Source organism: Gracilinanus agilis, chromosome 3 (genome assembly GCF_016433145.1).
Source record: "Gracilinanus agilis isolate LMUSP501 chromosome 3, AgileGrace, whole genome shotgun sequence".
Classification (NCBI taxonomy): Eukaryota; Metazoa; Chordata; class Mammalia; order Didelphimorphia; family Didelphidae; genus Gracilinanus; species Gracilinanus agilis.
In genome coordinates this window covers 464,122,956-464,143,613 of record NC_058132.1, presented here as the reverse complement: position 1 = coordinate 464,143,613, position 20,658 = coordinate 464,122,956, and the positions used below count along the sequence as shown (strand labels likewise).

The 20,658-nt window shown below is 34.7% G+C and overlaps 1 protein-coding gene across 1 annotated transcript in view; it reads left to right on the top strand.

The window, feature by feature from the left end:
• The window catches only part of WWC3 (WWC family member 3), a 196,513-nt gene that overhangs the window by 61,259 nt on the left and 114,596 nt on the right, over positions 1-20,658 (top strand). The window contains exon 2 of the mRNA XM_044669272.1: positions 19,589-19,698. Coding sequence (XP_044525207.1) covers positions 19,589-19,698 — 110 coding nt within the window. The remainder of the gene's footprint in view (positions 1-19,588; positions 19,699-20,658) is intronic.

The window sequence follows — 20,658 nt, the reverse complement described above, 5'->3', positions numbered from 1 at the left end:
TGCTTATTGGTTTGAAAGAATGTGTTTTAATTTTACAAGTGCTATTTATTACCCTGGTTTTGTTTTTACAGATGAGGTTATGAACATGTTAAATGACTTGCCCAGGATCACATAGCTAGTAGGTGTCTGATGCAGGATTTGAGCTTAGTTCTTCTTGATTCCAGCTCCAGCACTCTCTGTAGGGGCACCTAGTTATTATTACTTTTTTGCATATGTATTGTGTCTCTCCTCCTAGAATGTGAGCTTTTTGAGGGCAGACTGCTTTTTCATTTTCAGGATTTGGCTTTCCAAGTGTTGAATTGAATTTATAATACATTGTAAATATATCTCAGGGAAAATGAATGCTTTAAAAATTATTTGGAAAAAAAATTCTTCTAGGACAAGCAGGACTCATTCAATACTTTCTTGGACTTTGGGGGGTAAATATGAAATCTCTGAGGAGTTTGTGTGTGACTGTGTGTATATGTGCATGTGTGTTGTATTCCAGGTTTCTCAGCTCTCAGTAGAGAAGCTGTGAGGGTTAGTTTTGTAAGAGGGATGTGTAGCTCCCCAGCCTCAGCAGCCACAAACTGGCTTGATTTCAACAATCCTGCAGGCCTTGGCATTCACCATTAGCCACATTGTAGCAGAAAAAGTGAAGGAAGCCATTATAATTTTTGGAACATTGGAATGTGCCACTGAAAATTGAGATAACCGTGTTCTTCTCAACTGGCATATTAAAAATGAGACAAAAATCCCAGATTGCTCCCTCTTTCTCCATATTGATTATATTTTCCTATAGTACATAAAATAGAATATATTTTAAATACTAAGTGTTGTGCAGTTGGCAGGGGAGGGAGTTGATCAAATCAACCCGTCTCTACTACATAAGATTAAGGATCCAATGTATTTTTCTTCCAAAAAGTGAAAATCAAAAATACAAAAATCAAAACCATTTAAAAATATCATTTACTACAGATACCTTTGACTAACACATATTTCAAAAGTTAATATTTGTAGATTTTTCAACATTTGCATTTAAAATTTATCAGTATACTTGTTTGCAATCTCAGCAATTTTTTTTTCCCTAAACATTCCTATGTCAAGGCTGGGCCAGGATGGATGAGGGTGTGGTGCCAGAGGCTTCTTGAACTGCTACTGACCTCACGTAGTCTCTGCTGTTTTACTGTTCTTGCTTTCCCCATTAGAGGAACTAAAATGATAAGGGGGCAGAGAAGAGATAAACTCTTCATTGTAATGAAGAAATTGTTTTTATACTGCATTTAGTCTAGATTCCCCCCTACCTAATAATGACTTGGAGGCATTAGTGAACCAATTTCAGTTATAATTTGTAATTAATGAAAAGAATCAAATGAGATAATATTTGTAAAGTACTCACTTAGCACAGCACCTGGCTCATTGTGGTTACTAAATAAATGCTTGGTCCCTTCTGAGGCCAGATTTGAAATCAAGATGAGTCTTCCTGACTCCAGGCCAGGTGGTTTCTAGCTTTTGCTTCACCTCCCTGCCCCCTCTAGCCATTATAGCATGCTGTTTTCGGCAATATAGACCCTCCAAAAAGGTCTTTATCCTTTAGGAGCTTATATTCTATTTTGGGGAAAATTTAAATAACATTTAGGCAAGTTGAAAATATATACAAAGTAAATAAAAATCATTAGTGAGACAATGGACACTACCTACCTGGGTACAATAAGAAAGGTTTCTGGCTGGCAGGAGAGACAGACAGACCAGAGGGTGGGAGGGTGAGAGGAAAAAACAGTTTGAGACAGATGAGTTTCTTTTTTTTTAATCTAGAAAGGCAAGTAAGGTGGGAAGGAAGGGTACAGTAGAGAAAGAGAGGCAAGGCTAAGCATGTTATGGGGTGATAGAATTGGGGAGGGGGAGGAACTAGATTAATAATGAATTGTAAGGACCAGCCCTGTTTTAATATTGAATAATTCTTACCTCTAAGTCAGTCCTTCACCCCAAACTCACCTTCTTATATCCAAAGGGATGTGTAAGGTATACTTACTGATCTTGTTTCTATTGCCCCTAGTTTTCTTTAGTTCAATTCCTTAAATATTTATTAATTTGATAGTAGAAAAAAGGTGTATTATTTATTCACTAGTTTTTTAATGTAAAAAAATTTATTAGCATAAGAATTTATTCTAAACCCTTAACCTGACCTCTTCCTACCTTTTCAGTCTTCTAACATCTTCCCTCCCTGTATTCTAACATTTATTAATTTTGGCCTCTTTTTTGTTTCTGGTAGACTTTCCATCTCCTGATTTTGCATTTTCATGTGAGGCATCTCTCCATGCGTGGAATTCTTTCCTTATTTTGTCTACTGGCTTCCTTCAGATCTCCACTAAAATCCCACTTTCTACAAGAATCCTTTCCTGATTCCACTTAACTCTAAAGTTTTTCCTCTCAGATTGCCTCCAATTTATCCTTTGAATATCTTGTTAGAACTCAGTTATTTGGTTATTGTCTTTCCCTTTAGATTGTGAGCACATTGATGGCAGAAACTTTTTGCCTGTCTTAGTATCCTAAGTGCTTAGCATGATGCATGATGCATTTAGTGAACTCTTAATAAATGCTTATTGACTTGATGGAAAACATTTAAAATGTCCCCAGTCCTGGGGCGGATTGCTGCCCAGGAGCTGCCATTGATTACGTGAGTGTGTAGGTAAGTGTGGTCCTCTCTTCAGGTTAGAAGAAGGATCTTGGGAAAAATATTTCTGTGGTAAGGAGGTTTTGAGATAAATTCCTCCTATCATATACTTCTTCAGCCTCTCACTGGCTTTGTGCTCCATCTCTGGCACAATTCTGCCTATTTCGTCCCACAGCTTGGATTTCAAATGCCTCAATGAATGTCTGTCTGTCTGGGTCTCTCTCTCTCTACATATATATATAATACATTAAATTTTTTATTTATATCTTTTATTTTCTTTCCTCCATTTCATCTGAGACAGCCATACCATAAAACAAGAGAATTGTTTTTTAAAGAAATAAGAAAAAGAAAAGGAAAAAGTCAGCAAAACTGATCAACATATATTAAAAAATCTGACAACATATGCAACTTTACATATTTGTGGACCCTTTCTACAAAAGAATGGGAAATTTTTTCTTTTTTGTATAAACCCTTACCTTTCTTTGAACTTTCTATGAACTCTAAGAAGAGGGGCAAAAGACAGGACTAGGCAATCAGAGTCAAAATACTTGTCCAGTTAGAAAGTATCTGAGGTCAAATTTCAACCTAGCTCCTCTGAACTCTAGACCTGGCACGCTATCCACTGTGCTACCTAGTTGCCCTGGAAGTTGTTTTTTTCATATCTCTTCTTTGGGACAAAATTTGTTCCTTGTAATTTTGCAACATTCACTTTGATTGTCACTGTTACTTAGTAAATTTTAAAAATCAACCCCAAAATCTCAGATTACATAACTGAAGGAAAGAAACATCAGAAACTTTTGTACAACAGAAAAAAAAAACACTTCTAAATCATCTTTTTCATTATTAGTAGTTACAAATATTATAAGATCAAGAGAGAAGAACTGACAGGACCTGTTTAACATTCAGAACATGTCCTAACTATTGAAATGTATTGAAATGTATTCCACTTGGAGTTACCTCACAATTTCAGTATATATGCATTTTCACTTACCAAAGGTTTTTTTTTTTTTTTTAAACACCTAGAACTTAACTGGCTGGGAGATGTAGTATAGGAAGGGAGGAGTGGAATGTACAGAAAACAAATGTTTTTGCCAGTTTCACACCTATGCCTATTTAGAAGGTGGCTGAAATTCTCATTTATTAAGTCAATAAGCATTTCCTAAGCGTCTACTATGTGCAGAGCATTGTTCTGGGGAAACTTGAGGATAAATAATACATGACCTGTATGTAATCTACAATCTAGGAAGGTGGATAAAAGAGGTTCTTGCAAATAGCTTTAGTAAAAAATAGGAAATGAGGGAATAGAAAATGTATAAACAGGTGCAGAAAGGATTGAGAAAAAGGGAAATCACTTGAGAATGACTTAATTAGGAAGTCTGTGGAAGAGATAATATTTTAGATGGGCTTGAAGAGTGGGTAGCATTTTCACAATTGGAAATATTGGAATGAGAGAGGAGAAGGAAAATAAAGTATTCCAGATTTGGGGAATGGCATGAACTGAAGCATAGAGGTAAGGGAGCATCAGATGGATTCAGTTCAGTTTGATATATTTTATTACAATAAATGGAAAAATGATGTTAGGAAATAAAATTAGGCATAATGTCATATATATATATATATATATATACTGAATTCCCTTTCCCAAAATCATACAGCAACATAGTGCTGGAATCTGGTTGTGAAGCTAGATACCCTGACTTATGCCCAATTCTCAAACAGTTACTCTACTATTCCACTATGAGCTGAGAGCAGGAGCATAAATATTTTACCCATCTGTCTAAGGTGAGGAGTAGTAAAGAGCAAAGCCTTATTTAAACCACCCAGAAATCCTATATGACAGCTAAGTGGTACAGAATATGTAGTGGCGGGCCTGGAGCTAGGGAGACTTGTCTTCCTGAGTTCAGATCAGGCCCCAGACACTTACTAGCAGTGTGATCCCTGGCAAATTTCTTAACCCTGTTTGCCTTAGTTTCTTCATCTGTAAAATGAGCTGGAGAAGGGAAATATCAAACTACTTGTCTCTTTGCCAAGAAAACCCCAAAATTGGTCACAAAGAGTTGGACATGACTGAAAAAAAGCTGTACAACAAGAAAGAAATCTCATATGTTGGATATAGATTTAGAAATGTCATTTAAAAAATAATGCTTTCCTTCCTAAGAAGATAACTTGATAAAACACATCCTGAACAAAAACCACCCAAATTTTTATATGTAATACAGCCAAAAATAAAATTGATTCATATTTTTCTTATTTCCTTGGAGTTTATATCACTGGGCTGACACTTATTGTCTAAGCTGTTAGTTAGGCAGTTGTCACATATTGCCTTGTGGTGTTAAATTATCTTTTTATATGTTCATGACTTGTTTTTCTCAATTGGATTATAAAATTCCATGAGGGTAGGGACACTGGCATATACTTACTCATATTCTCACAGTCTTAACACAGTGCTTTGCATAGAGAAGGGACTCAATAAATACTTATCAATTGGTTCTGGATCCTCTCTCCATCCTATTTTTTTAAAGATTTTGTGTGAGTTGACCTTGGGTACATAAATTAATTTTCATGATGCAGACAGAGAGTTAGCATTGTTAGAAAGAAGGCTCATTCATTTTTCATGGCCAGAATTGACTATTTCTCTAATCTTTCTCTATTAGTTTTACCCAGGCACTTGCTTTGAAACTTTAAGAACACTCTTGTAAGAGATGTGAATTCTGTTCAGATTTCCTTTGCAGAAACAGGAAGCAAAGAGGCCTCTCCCAGATTGTAGTAATGTTGAAAAAGAGGTGTGGTAAGCTTTTAAGAGCATGCCTAATTCCAGATCATTCTCCTTTATTTAAAGGGGCAAGATGCTAAGGATTGGGAAATAATTGTTTTGGTGCTGTTACTGAATTAACTTTTACTTCTTGGAGTTCGGTCTATTTTACACCTTTCTCCCATCCTCATTGAAGTTGTCTTTTAATCTCCAGGACAGGAGTCTTCACCTTTCTTTGGTCATGAACCCTTTGGTAATCTAATGAAGCCAAGGTGAACCCCTTATAAGAATAATGTTTTAAATAAATGGAAGGAAAACCTAAATTTCAGTTAGATGTTAGTGAAAATAAAGATCTTTGGACTCTTCAGACCCTAGATTAAGAATGCCTACTCTAGGACAATCTTCTATCTTCCTCAAAGAATCAAACACCCAAATAATTGTTCTGTTCCTTCTAATTGTATTCCTATTATGACTTCAGTATCTGAGCTGATGACCCTTATAACACATGAACTTCATAGAGTCTCTATCTCTTTGATCCCTGTTACCTTCATCTATACTCTACAGACTGCATGCTACACTTCAGATCTAAACACACTTTCATGTGCACCTCTCTCCAAGATCTTAGATGACTGATATTATCTTTGTTCACCAAAGTCTTCGGCCCTTAAACCTTTCCCTCTTCCCTTTTTGGTCTCATTTTGACCTCCAAGGCTTATACTGTTTTCCCAGTCTCTCATTCCTCTTCTGGTTTTCCTTGCTTCCCTGAACTCCTTAGCCAACTGCTTCAGGGTCAAGTTCACTATTATCATTCTAGTCATCTACTCAACTTTCTATGATTTCCTTCCTACAATACACTCCCCACCCCACCCCACTCCCCATCAAATGCCTTTTATTTTACTACTTCTGGGCTGCCAGAGGTTACTGAAGATAATTATATAATTGTTGATTGGATCAGATTTATAGTGTATTAATATTAGTTCACTTCTCACTGCTGTTTAACTTTCCCTTCAGCATTCTTTTCAGTAGTTTTATAAATCCTTTTTACTTCCATGAAATTTCCAAATCTTTTTCTAATGTCCCTCACTCAACAAATAATTTCTTTTTCTTATTTTACTGAGGTCAGGGTCAAATGATACATAGATCCTCAGCTTTTCTCTTCTTGACCTAAGCACTTTATTTTGCTGGGTTTTCAATCATTCTCTCCTTCCTTTCCATCTTAGAAGAAGATTTGGTGTGATGGAAAGAGGACTAGTTCTAGAGTCAGAAAGCCAGGATTCATGTCCTTAAACTTACACTTGCTTGTTTCATGTTGAACAAATCCTTTAATCTACTTGGACTTCAGTTTCTTCATCTGTGAAATGAAGAGACTGGACTAGAGAGCTTCTGAGGTCCCTTCTACTCCTATATCTATGATTCTGTGATACTACTCTCAAGACTAATCCCTCCGCTCTCTGCCTTTATTCTTTAGCGTTGAATATATACTCTGCCCTCTAGGACCAATAGCCCCTTATTGTCAGATATCTTCATCTTCTATTCAGTTTATTAGCATAATCAGTTCTTCCCCTTAGTTGAGCCCATAGTCTCACCTCCCTGATATTATTTTCATTGTTGGACAGCCATTTCAGTAATATCTGATTCTTCATGACCCCGTTTGGAGTTTTATTGGCAAAGGTACTGGAGTACATTGCCCATTCCTTCTCCAGCTTATTTTACAGATAAGAAAACAGAGACAAATGGGATTGACCATGGTCACACAGCTAATAAGTGTCAAGCTAGATTTGAACTCATCAAGATGAGTCTTTCTGACTCCAGGTCTGGCATTCTGTTGTCCAGTACACCCCATTCTTATTCTTTCCTGCTACAAAGTAGCTTATGATTTCTTCATTAGCCACTTCTGAATTCTTCTTACTTAGTCATTCTACTGAAACTAATTTTTCAAACATTGCCTCTGACCATATAATCATCATATTTCTTCGCCTTTGCTCAAACTTTATTCTTTTTTTACTTTTATATCAGTTTATATTGTGAACTACTCTGTCATCTGTTTCCCCTGCATCCCTGACATCTTCTCTATGTTCTTTGCAGGCTCTTCATCTTTCTGCCCCCTCAGTGTTGTTTCACTGCCTTCCTTTTTCTTTCTAGACTGCTTCCCTTGATGATATCAACTACTCCAGTGTCAACTATTGCTTTTTAGATGATAATTGTTTTTATGAGGCTGATATCCTCTTGGATATTCTCTCTTTCTCTTCTCCCCTTCCCTCTCTCCCCACCATTCCCTTTTTTCCCCAGCCCCCCAGCTTTGACCTTTAGTTGGTGTCCCATAGTCAAACCTGTGGTTTCTTTATTTCAAATAAGTTTTTTTCATTTCACAAAACTGTTTTTTTTCTATCCCTCCAAATTGAACTAAAGAGGAAAAAGAGAAAGATTCCCTTTTAACAAATAAGCATTCTCAGGATAATAAATCCTACATTGGCCATGTCCAAAAATGAATGTCTCTTTCTGTATTTCAAGGTCATCACCACCTCCTTGTCAGGACTTAAGGTGCTTTCAGGACATCTTCAGAATGTCCTCTCATTAACTTAAATGAAAAATCTCCAAAACCAAACCTTTCCCCTACAACCTGCCTATTTTTCTGACATAACAATATCAGCCAATAACACCACCCAATTCAAGTGCTGTATAAATGTGAAGTTTTACTATTGTTATTACTGGGTTTTGTCTTAATTCTCTTAACCTTTCTTTCCTCACTAATCTATCCTTTATGTGGGGAAAAGTTCTTAACTTCTTAGTTGTCTTGTGGGCCATTTGACTATCTGGGGAAGCCAATGGACCCCTTCTCAGGATAATGTTCTTAAATGCATAGGGTGGGCAGCTAGATGGAACAGTGGTTAGAATGCTAAACCTGAAGTCAGCAAGATGTAAGTTCAAGTTTGGTTTCAGATGTTTACTAGCTCCACAAGCCTGGCTAGGTCTCTTAATTCCTCTCAGCCTCAGTTTTCTCAACTATAAAATAGGCGTAATAATCCTACCTGTCTTAAAAGGATAAAATTAGATATTTTTTAATAAAAAAGCATTTTCTTATATTGTCATAGAAATGCTACTTATTATGATGACTGAAACATAATTACTAAAATATCTTTTAAAAAACTTAAGTTCACGGTTCCTTAGTTTATACTGTTGCCAAACTAATTTTCATTATGTAAACGTCAGTTCATATCATGAAAAATTAACTGAAAAACTTAAAAAACATTGTAAGGTATTTCTTAGCAAGTAAAATTCTAATACTTTTTTATAGACATTCAAAGCCTTCCATCATCTGGTGCCAGCTTTCATAGCATTATTCACTTCATATATTATTGCCAAACTGTACTTATCTGTTCCCAGAAAACCCCTTCCTCTGCTTATCTGTCTATATCTTAATTTGTGCTTTTTCTTTTACTTGAAATAAAATGATCTCCTGTTCATTTAATTCCTCTCTTTTTTAAATGCCACTTTATATCACCTGTTTGAAGCTTTTCCTGATTTTCCCACTATTTCCTCTATCCCCAGTCTGCAAAGATCTTCTTTAACTTCCCCACACCATGTCACATTTTTTGGTGTTTCTTTAGGTATGCTTCACATTTATCTATAAAATAATAATTCAGGTTATTTGTTCTGTTCCCCTTGCTGGTTTGTAAGCTCGATGAGGGCAATTTCCAAGACATATTTGTTGGACTGAATTATAGAGCAATCCAGAAATGCTCTTTCTCAGTTCTAAATGTGTCTGTATATAGCAGTGATCTCTTTCTTATTCCTTTTAACATGTGCTTCTAACCTACTGTGTGACAACTATTAAAACTGTATCTAAAAGAGATTCTCCTTGTAGTAAAATGCTGGGCTTTAGGATATCTATTTTGGTATTTCAAAGGCCTTTTGGACTGACTTCTGAGTTCTTGGCTGTGATCCTTTTTTTTTTTCTTCTGTAAGTCTGGACCTTTGAATAAGTGGGGCATTTATTTATAATCATGTGGAAGGGATTTAAAAAAGTTTTAAAAGGAGCTCATTAAATATAGGCTTCCCTCCACTCTCCATCCATAGTCACTTAACCTTTTTCACCTTTTTTTTTTTTCATTTATAAAAGGGGTAGGCCACAATAATACCTTCATCAAGGTTGCTGTTGTAAGAAAATAGTGTACCTTACAGATACAGATGGAGATTTGAGGTTTTTATCTAGATAACTGGTCAACTCTGGTCCCCTGATTCAAGATGATGAAGAATAAACAGACTTTTTGCTTTAGTCGTTGAACTAGTTACTTCAGTGATTATCTATTTTATTCCCACTAATGAGCAATACTGGAATATATAATTTTAGGATATATTCTGTTTTGCTGTTAAAAAAGAACCCCAAAGGTTAAAAGCACAAGAGACCTTGTGCCTTTGCCAAAAGCCATAGAGAAAAAAGTTTGTAATTCATGAGGCAACCAACTCAAGGACTGTTAGTAATGTCTAGGCTATCCTGACTAATTGTAAACATGCTGTGTCTGTAATCTGTGTGCCAGCTGCCACAAATTAGTTTATATTTTTGATATTTAAGTGGAATTCTAGAAAAATAAAATATGAGTTCTTTTTGCTTTTCTCTATTAACATCTCATAAATTATAATAAGACATATTGATGTAAAGTAAGGAACAATGAACTGAATCATTACTTTACATTCTTTCGATAATCAGCTACAATCCCATTTTAATGATCTTCTAAGTGGTGATATAGCCAAACTTCAAAAAATATGAAAATCAGTTAATTGCAGTAGAAAAGAGTGGTAAAATTTTATTGTGTAAACTTTTTATTTTGCTTATATTAAAATATGATTGCTGATTTTTCCAAAGAGTAAACAGGAAGACAGTCTTGCTGGAGAAAAGAAACGCTACTCTTCCTTTCTGCTATGACTGTATTTGGCTGGAATAGAAGAAAATTTTAAGAATATTTTGACATGTTTTTCAAAATATTATGTTGGTGATTTTTGCACCTTAGAAAATACATTGTTATTTCCATAGCAATATATGTTTACCTATTAAGGGACAATGCAAAATAGTAGAGCCGAAGTCAGCTTAGGGTGATGATTGACAGGATTGTGCTGTTGGGTGTTTTGCACATTAATGAGTCAATTGGCATTACTGAATGTATAAATTGTTGCCCTTGGTATAGGGATATACAAAGGATCACTGACCCTTGCCTTCAAGCAACTTAATATCTAGATAGCAATCACTTACAAATTAAATATAAAACTAAGATAATGCCAGGTATGCTATGATGTGGAAAGTACTGAATGAGTGGATCAGATGGGCAGGAAGTATGCCAGGAGCTTGAAGGTGAGGATTATTACAATGGGATGGAAAATGAAGGCTTCAGGACAGAATCCTAGCCTAGAACTGGGAAGAACTTTAGAAATCATCCAGTTCAACCCTATTTAAAAAAATTTAATTAAAAATCAAAATCTGTTCAAGTTTGGTACTTTTTAGTATCTGGAGCCTAAGGGGTTAGGTGAATTGTTAGGTATCTCATATTTATTGATCAGGACTTGAACCTATATTTTTAAATTGCAAATCCTATGATTTTTTTTTACATTATTACTTGAGCTTGGCATTGAAGAAATGATAGATAATTTAGGTTTGGACAGCTACGGAGAAGGTAATTCCAGGCAAAGAAACAATTGTATGAGCCAAGCTTTGGTTGATGGTAGCTGCAGCAGCACTCCTTCTCGCTAAAGTGGACTGACTACTAGGTTTTGACTAGATTGTAGGGATTTTTGTGTTCTGTAGACTAAGGAATTTGAGCTTTTTTTTCCTAGAGGCAATGGGGAGTTGTTGGAGGTTTTTGAGTAGGGAGTTTACTAGGTATATACTTTAGAAGCTCTTAAAAAGAATTAGATGAGAGAAGGAATTGGAGAGAGGGGAACCAATCAGGAAGCACATCTAAGGTAAGCTGATCTGGTTCCTAGTCCAATGCTCTTTTAACTTTTGCATTGGTTTCCCAGGCTTTTCCAGTAAAAATGCTCTTTTTTAATGCTCCCTTATCTTCTATCTTAGTATTAATTCTTAGATGGAAGAGTGGTAAAGGCTAGACAATTGGGGTTAAGTGACTCGCCCAAGGTCACAAAGCTATGAAGTGATTTCTGGAAGGCCAGATTTGAACCCAGGATGACCTCCTGACTCCAGGTCTGCTGCTCTATTTACTGTGCAACCTATCTGCCCCTAAAAACTACCTTTTAACATCAAAACATTTCATATAACACCCTTCTTCATCTTGCAGTTTCACTTGTATTACAATTTGGTTGCTTCAAAAGAAGATCAGAATGATGCTGCTTGTTGAATGTCTATGGCTTTGCTAACTCTGCAATAACTTCATACTTCCTAAGGGGTACCAGTCAAGTGGTTGGACACTGTTGGTCTGCGTTATACTTTTACTAGTCTAGGACTTTTGAACGTTTGAGTTATGTAGAAGTGACCTTTTAGGAGACATTGATGCAAATACATTAACAAATGTGGCACAATCAAATGTAATGGACTTCTCTACTAGTAGCAATGCAATGATCCAGAACAATTCAGAGGAACTTATGAGAAAGAATGCTATCCACATCCAGAGAAAGAACTGTGGGAGCAGAAAGCCAGAAGAAAAACATGACTGATCACATGATTCGATGGGGCTATGGTTGAGGTTGTTGACTTTAAATGATCACTCTATTGCATATATTAATAATATGAAAATAGGTTTCAAAACAATGATGCATGTGTAACCCAGTGGAAGCTGTGGGAGGGGGGAACAGAGGATGGGAGGAAAAAGAACATGAATCATGTAACCATAGAAAAATAGCCTAAATTAATTAAGAGTTGGAGCTTTGATTTGATAGAAAACTCAATTTTTTAGAGCAATCTAGTACCTTCTCTGCAATTTATAGTTTAAAGAGAGTTGCCTAGAGCACTCTGAGGCTGTGTCTTGATCTGGCTCATTGAGCCAAGATGCATCAGAGGTGAGCTTTGAACCCAGGTCTTCCTAGCACTGAGGATGGCTCTCTGGCCTCTACACTGACTTATTCACAATAAATAGTAAAGCAGACTATTGGACCAGGATATGGAGAAGATAGAATTGAATATTTTATTGATATTTTTTGGATAAGATTTCATTATTTTACAATCTCTAGACTTGGCTCTCAATCTACTCAACCACCTTTCTGCCCTACCTCAGCTTATATTTTCTTTACACATTTTTTTAGATTGTTGAGATGGGTGTTGGATAGAGTATGTCTATCTGTAACATAAAGTTACCAGCCATTATGGTAGTAAAGCTGATGACCTATTATTAGCAAGTTAAAACCTTTTGAAATAACTATATAATTTGGGAAAAGTTAGAAACAAATATATTTAGACTCAAGAAAATGAGGAAATTATTCGGATCTGGTCAGTTTGGGAAGATTTGCGGAAGAGTCAGCATTTGGCTTCTTAAACAATGAACAGAAAATATGAAACAGAACGATCTTATTGGCATTTGTGTGGAAGAGCATCTCTTGTCATCAGATACCTGTAGACAATTTCTTTGATTTGCTTTTGCTTTGGATATGGAATAGAAACTGAAAGTTTCAGTGTAAGTCATAATGAATGAGCTCATGTTTTAGACTTTTGTTTCTTCAAATAAATACTGGACTTCTTCAAGTAAAACCTTAGCAAGGAAAGACTATTATTAACATTAATAACATTCAGCTTTTACCAGTGTCTCTAGTAATACATATCCCTTTGATAAATTTAATGTTGCAGTGGTTTCTACAGTGGAGAAGTAATGTCACCCACCTACACTTTCCTTTATGGCATTAAAACTTCATTTTGACACTTGTGTAATTTAGTTTGGTAGAGTTAGTGTATGTCCCACATAAGAAATAATTAGGAAGGGCTTGTTCCAAATAGCAACCAGAAAAGCAAACATAGTTATTCTGAATGTCATTATTGAGACTAGTGCCAACATCTTTCCATAGGATCACAGATTTCAAACTAGAAGTTAACAGTACATCACTCTCTGCATTCAAATGCCCATCTAGTAAATAGTTGGCATCCAATAGCTAAGTAATAATAAATTCAGTCCAAATAGAACTTAAATTTAAAAGTCAGATTTCAAAGGCTAGGCAAGGTACAGTGCTTTAGACCTAGTATATGTTCAGTGAATATTTGTTTATTTGATTTTGGTTTAATGTTTGAACTCAAATCTTGCACTTAAGTAATAATCAACTGGGATCAGTAAGGGCACATTATATGTAAGGTACTAGGGATACAAAGATGGTCAGTGCCTTCAATGAGCTTGTATTCAATACTGAAACTATGTTTAGTATCTGTTACTCTTAAAATAAATAGTATATGTAACTACATTCAACATGTAGTTATCAAGGTCCTATTAAGTGCAAGCATGCATAGAATTATAGGCATATATAGAAGAGGCTTTAGCAATAATCAAATTCAACACTTATTTTATAGATGAGGAAACAACTCCAGGCAGCTTAAGTGATTTGTGCAGGGTCACACAACTAGTAAGTCTCTGATGCACAAATTTGAACTCAGGACTTCTGACAAGAAATCCATCTCTTTTATGTAATATCTTGATGCCTATTTTCTATACTTAGGCAGTAAAATGAGTTAAAAGCTGCAGTTTATTTCTATTTATAGAAAAAGTATTTTAAAATGAAGCTTTAGAAAGGTCTTTTACAGGCATCTGTATTATTAATTTGGATCCTTGTGTAATTGTTTCATAAGAAGCCTAGAAATTATTCCTATCACATGGCAGGTTCTTTACTTTTTTTTTTTTTTCTTTTAAAGCTTGTTGGCCTAAATGGTAAGCCTACCATAGTTGTTTGGCACTTACTTATCATCAGTAGCTTGATCAGAGCCCCTCATGAAGACTGTCTACACATAGAGGGCTTGCAATATGTGTTGGGTGAGAGGAGTATCCATATTGATAAAATTTCAGTGCCTTGAAATTTTGAAGTAATTTAGTGACATTTTTATATTTTATATTATATTTTTAGGGGCCTTTACTGATATTTTTTGGGGGTCATTGGCCCTTAATTTAAGAAGTAAAAATAGTTTCCCATTCTAGGGTTAAAGCATAGGCTGTATTATTCTCTATAGAGGTAGTTTAAAATGATGAAAAGAATAAATATTTATCATCTTTGGCTCTTCCTCGTCTACCATTATGTGACTAATTTTCTTAATAAGTTTGAATATGATACTAATGATAGTCACATAGTTTCTACAGGATAAGTAATATTTATTAAAGGACATTTTATTTTGTCTTCCAAAGAATTTCTTTCATTTTAAGCTTATACATTTTTGGAGTGTGGGGCAGTGGTGGGGAGAGAGTCAGGAAAGAAATTGATATTTTCTTTTTTTCTTGCATATGCTTTAGTTTGTAATAACAAAGATAGATTTCTGATATGATTAATGCTAAAATTAAAGGGCTGCCTGTCAATTCATTTGACAAATGTTTGTTCTTGTGGTCTTTAGTGTTCCTTTCAGTGATTCTTAACTTTTTGAAGTTGTAATAATCTATCACTTTCTGTTTGATTCTATGATCTCCATTTCCCCTAATCCTGATTTCTATCAAGTATGTCTCACAAATAGTAAACGTTTATATTTAGAATATTGAGAGATAGGACTAAATCCCAGGTTAGAGGTTAGCTATGTTATGTATTAAGGTTTTACTTAAAGGGACCTTATTTAAGAAGTATCAAATGGGCTAAGTTATCTGAAGGATAACAGGAAGATAGCCTTAGTGTTACAAAGATACCCACAAAATAATATAAGGATTAGAGGAAAACTTCCACCTTGTTAGAGACATCTTCATTAGAGGACTTTATAAAAGAACATTACCTCTTTGCAGCTTTTGCTACATACTGTTCACCTTTTAGACACTTTATTTCTTTGCCTTCTTTGATAGTGTGTTCCCTCAATTCTCCTACCTGTCTGACCTATTCTTTTCTATCTCTCTTGTTAGATCATCATCCTTCTCCTACTCCCTAATTGTGTGGTTATGGCCCTGGATTCTCTTTGAACTCTTTTCTCTTTCTGCCCTTGCTTTCTTAGAACTTTCACTAGTTCCTGTGAGTTCAAGTTATCATCTGCATATAGATTACTGTATAAGTATACATGCAACCTTAATCTCTCTCTTGAATTTCATTCATGTCATCAGCCTCTTTTCTATCTTCTGGCAACCCTGTAGAGACATCTGTCTGAAAGAGAATTATCTTAAAATTGTTTTTTAAATTCTGAATTTAACAGGCACCATATAAAAGAAACATTTTCTCTGAATAGAACAAGTATTTTCTCTATAGCTTTCTTTTTAATCATATAATAAATTCAACATGCAGCTTTCAAAACTGTTCTGATTATCTTTCTTCCTTTTGACCTCTTTTCCAAACTAGAATTTTTTTACTCCTAAATTTGCCACTTTTACAAACTTTCCAATTCTTTTGAAGGTGTCCTTATCCTTTTAGCCACTCAGATTCTAGCCATCAATGACTTTTTCCTTCTCCTTACCTGCATTAATTGTCAGGCACTGTTGATCTTACCATTAGAGCAGGGGTCGGCAACATATGGCTCTCGAGCCATATCTGGCTCTTTTGAGGGCCAGACATGGCTCTTTCTGCAGGAGCCATAAAGTCAAATTTTTTTCAGGTGCTGTTACAGGAGTGCACACTGTTACAGGAGCGCGCACTGTGAGCACTGTATGGCTCTCAAGAAATTACATTTTAAAAAATGTGGCGTTTATGGCTCTCATGGCCAAAAAGGTTGCCGACCTCTGCTCTAGAGCATTTTTTTCTTTTCTCCATTCACATAGACACCATAGTAATGCAAGTGCTCTTTATATCTCACCCAAAGCACTAGAAAAGTCTCTTAATTGGTTCCTTGCTCCTAGGCTTTGCCCTCTCCAAACCATCTTCCACATGGTTGGTTCCTCAATTAATTTTTTTAAATCATGGGAAGAATAGGTTTAGCTATATAACTCTTCTGCTCAAAAAGTTCAGTGTCTTCCAGTTGCCTACATGGTAACATAATGTTACCTTTGCTGAACATTTAAGGCCCTCCAAAATCTAGTTCCTAGCTCTTTCTACTCTAATTTTATATGAATTCTCAACATTTCAGCTAGATTGTTTTACTAATTGTATCCTACAGGCATGGTAATCTAGTTCTTGTCTCTAATTCTTCACCGCTGGAATTCAGTCCTTCATTTTCATGTCTCAGAATTCTGGTCCTCCTTTAAGGCTCAACTATAGTATCAATTTCTCCATGTAATATTTTTGGATCTGTAAGAGGGAAAAATTTAGGTATTAGTGACCTCTTCCCCTTAAGTTATCTTGATCTGTACTTAATTTGTGTATTTTTTTTTTTTTCTGTTCCCAGTTTGGCAGCAAGGTGGTACAGTGGATAGAGGGCTTGACTTGGAGTCAAAAAAAAAAAAAAAAGTCCTGTGTTCAAATTTGTCCTGAGGCACTTACTAGCTGTATGACACTGGATAAGTACACTTAACTTCTTTCCCGTTCAGAATAATAGCAGCTACTTCCCAGGCTTATTATAAGAATCAAATGAGATAATATTCAGTAAAGTACTTTGCACAATGCCTGGCACACAGTAGGTTCTTGATAAATGCTTTTTCCTTTCCTTCTTTCCCTTATCCTCATAGAATGCAATTTCCTTCATGACAGAAATCTATTTTTTCCAAAAAATTTTTACTTTGTGGCCCAAGGGCTATGCAAAAATAGGTACTGATAGACTGAGTTAAATTGAGAAATGTTTTACTTTTTTTGTTTGTTTTTTTGAAATGTTTCACTTTTAAGAAGGCATAGATAGATTATAATCTATGCTTTGGAGAGAATGTCTATAGCAAGAAGAGATCACAAATCCACTGAATGATTCACTTAATAATAATGATGATGATGATGATACAATCATTAATTCAATTATATAATACTTTAAAGTTTACAAAATGCTTTCCTCACAACAGTCCTGTGAGGTTGTCATTGTAAGTACAATTATTTGAATTTTACAGATGTGGAAATTGAGTGTCATAGAAATTAAGCAGCTTATGCAGTATTACTCAGCTAGTAAATATTGTAACAGAAGGAAGTAGTATAGAAGTAAGAATGTTGGGATGTGAACACAGATCTCTTCTTAATCTCAAGTTCATAGTTCTTTCCACATTGCCTCTCTATATTCTTTTTTATTTATTTGAGAATTAAATTAATTTAGCTTTGAAAGTTTTTTTTTTAAATTTCTGAATTCTGCTTTTCCTTCCATTGAATAATTTGGTGTCAAGACAACCCAATTACCAAACCTCTTTGAGGGATCATATTGTTTTAACTTCCTATACAGGTGAGAACCAAACTGACTGTCTTGTGACAAAGTTCTTTTGCTACTAGTAGTAACTCCAGGACAATTCTTTCTTTGTGGCAATAAAGCTTATTCCTCTTTTCCTCCATATTGATGCGGGATTAGCTGTTGTACTAAGCTATATAAAAGGATGCTTCCTAGTGGGCTTTTCTTGGTTGAATACATTTTGTGAACACTAACTCCATTTTCTGGGGGGAAAATAAAAAAAAATCATTTTACTGTTTTCCTGTAACTTGATTTTGAGGAATTCTACTCATTAGCTCTCCTCCTCTCAACACAGAAAGCCCCCTAATATTTCCTCCAATTAGAAATCAGATTATCTAATCCTACACACCATTTTGTGTCCTGTTTATTGTTTTCTTTTATTATGTAGAAATATGTGCAAAATCTGTGTTCAGTGTCCTTGTGCCTGTTAAGGGGCCCTGGACCTGGTTTATTATTCATGTTTTGCTAATAAATTACATAGTTTGGACTTTGTTTTCTTAGCTATTATAAATCCTTTCTCAACACCACTCATATATATTATAGTTCATATTGTTAGGAATAGAAGTTTTTTCATAGAATGTGTTATGTTTGAGGTAAAGGAGGCTTGATGACCTAGTAAAATTTTGGTTTACATGGCACTGTCTTCAACATACTTTTATACAGGTTGACTAATGGATGGCTGGTTAAATTTGGAAGACTATAGGCATTATTTGTTCTACACAGTTCACTTGAGTTGCTAAAAATTTCCTGTAATTCAAATAGAAACTTGTTATTTAAATAAGTCAAATCAGATGTAGCAATAAAGGGGGTTTACTTAGTGTGAGTTATAGCTCAAAAAGATATGTGTATTTATTAGAAAATTTTTGGCCCTTTGAAATGTGAAATGCTTAGTAAATTTAAATTGTCCAGTTATTTTGTGACTGCTACCTAATACAGTGCCCAAGTGCCCAACATATGATAGGTGGTTTTAAAAATGCTTGATTGATGGTAACTTTTTTTTATTTGGGGATTTCTGTATTGGCTTGTGAAATCTCACCATATTTAAATATATGTTTGGTTTCATGAGGTATTATGGTTAACATTAAAAACAAGTACATAGATTTTATGTGGATTTAAACTGCTGGGAGGCGGGTTGGTACAGTGGAACAAACATTCTCTTTAGTGTCAGACCTTGGGCAAGTTATATAACCTGTCTGGGCCTCAGTATCCTTATATGTAAAATGAGGATGGGTTGGACAAGGTGTCTTTCAAGGTCCCTTCCAACACCAAATCTATGATCTTTTTATTGTGGAAGATCTTTGAAGGAATAGAATCTACAGCACATTTCTGCTTTCATATTGTTACTTGAAATGCTGCATACCATTCTAATTAAGTAATTAAGTATACATCTTAAAAGAAAAAAGCTTGCTTTACCTGTTGTGTAATTGTCAGTCAAGAAAGTCAACAAGTAATTTTTAAACAACTACTATATGCAAGAAACTGTTTGCTTTCTCAATATAACTTTTCAAGTGGAATATTGAAATGATAATTTGAAATTTTAATTTTGTATAACAAAAATTTTAATACTCTAACTAGAATTTTAATATTAATTAGGTAGCAAAAGAAAATTTAATTTTGGTTAAAACCTGGAAATTCATATTAAAATTTTAAATTTATGGTTAAGCCACTCATAATCAAGCATTCATGAAAAAAATGTGTGTAATTTATAATAAAATTTAAATTTTATAGCTGATGAAGAAACTATGTAACAATTGGACTAGACTTTTAACTTTATTTTCATTTTTATGTCTTACAGGATTACAAAGCCATTAACTTTTGCTGACTGTGTTGGGGATGAACTGCCTTTAGGGTGGGAAACCGTCTACGATCAAAAAATTGGAATCTATTACATGGACCACATAAATCGTGAGTAAAATGATATAACTTATATTTGTGTTTTGCTTATTTTTTAATGCACTTAATAAGACCACAACTTAATGTGAAGTTTTTCTAAGTGTTACACATTGAATCTTTAAAAGTTACCAAGTGATAAAAATCATTTATTGAGTAAATTAATATTTCCTGATACAGCTGCCATTGGAAAGAAAAAATGGTATGAAGTCTTTTTATATTATTAAACTTATTAGGGCATAAAATCTTCATACTAATTGTATTGTGTTTGCTTTTGTTAAAAATTCAATCGAATATGTTTTACAAAAGAGACAAACTTGATTTTAATATCTAATATAAGGATTAAATTTGCCATCTAGTCTGGGAATCTAAATACATTCCCATAATGAGAAGATGGTTTGTTGCAAATAGGACTTAAAAGTTCTGGAGCAATGTTTAATTGTTCACTTTAGCTTTTTTTTGACTGATAATAAGTACATTTTAACTTGTGATACTAAAGGGCCACATATTCTTTGTAGAGAGGATTAATATGGAAAGATATCCCCAACTCCTTTCATTCTGTTATTTTTCCTCTGGAAATCATAATTAAGTCCTTTGTTACAGAAAGAGTGTGATAGTTGACTATCTCATGTCTCCATTCAAAATCACTCTGATTCCCCCAATCAAAACTCCCTTTATTGGTCCCTGTTACTCTCCTTTGTTATATCCTCCATTCAGAGTGAGTCTATTGAAAGAAGAGTCTTATCATTTTAAACTTTGTATTCCCAGAATGTAGCATAGTGCCAGCAATAATAAATGCTCAATAAATGGTTGCTCATTCACTTGTAAATTCAACTAGTTCCAAAAGACTCCCAACTAAAAAGTTAGTATTGGCTGTTTTGACTATTTTTGTTCCATTATTTCAGTCATATCTAACTCTTTGTGACCTCCATTTGAGATTTTCTTGCCAAAGATATTGTTTGCTATTTCCTTCTC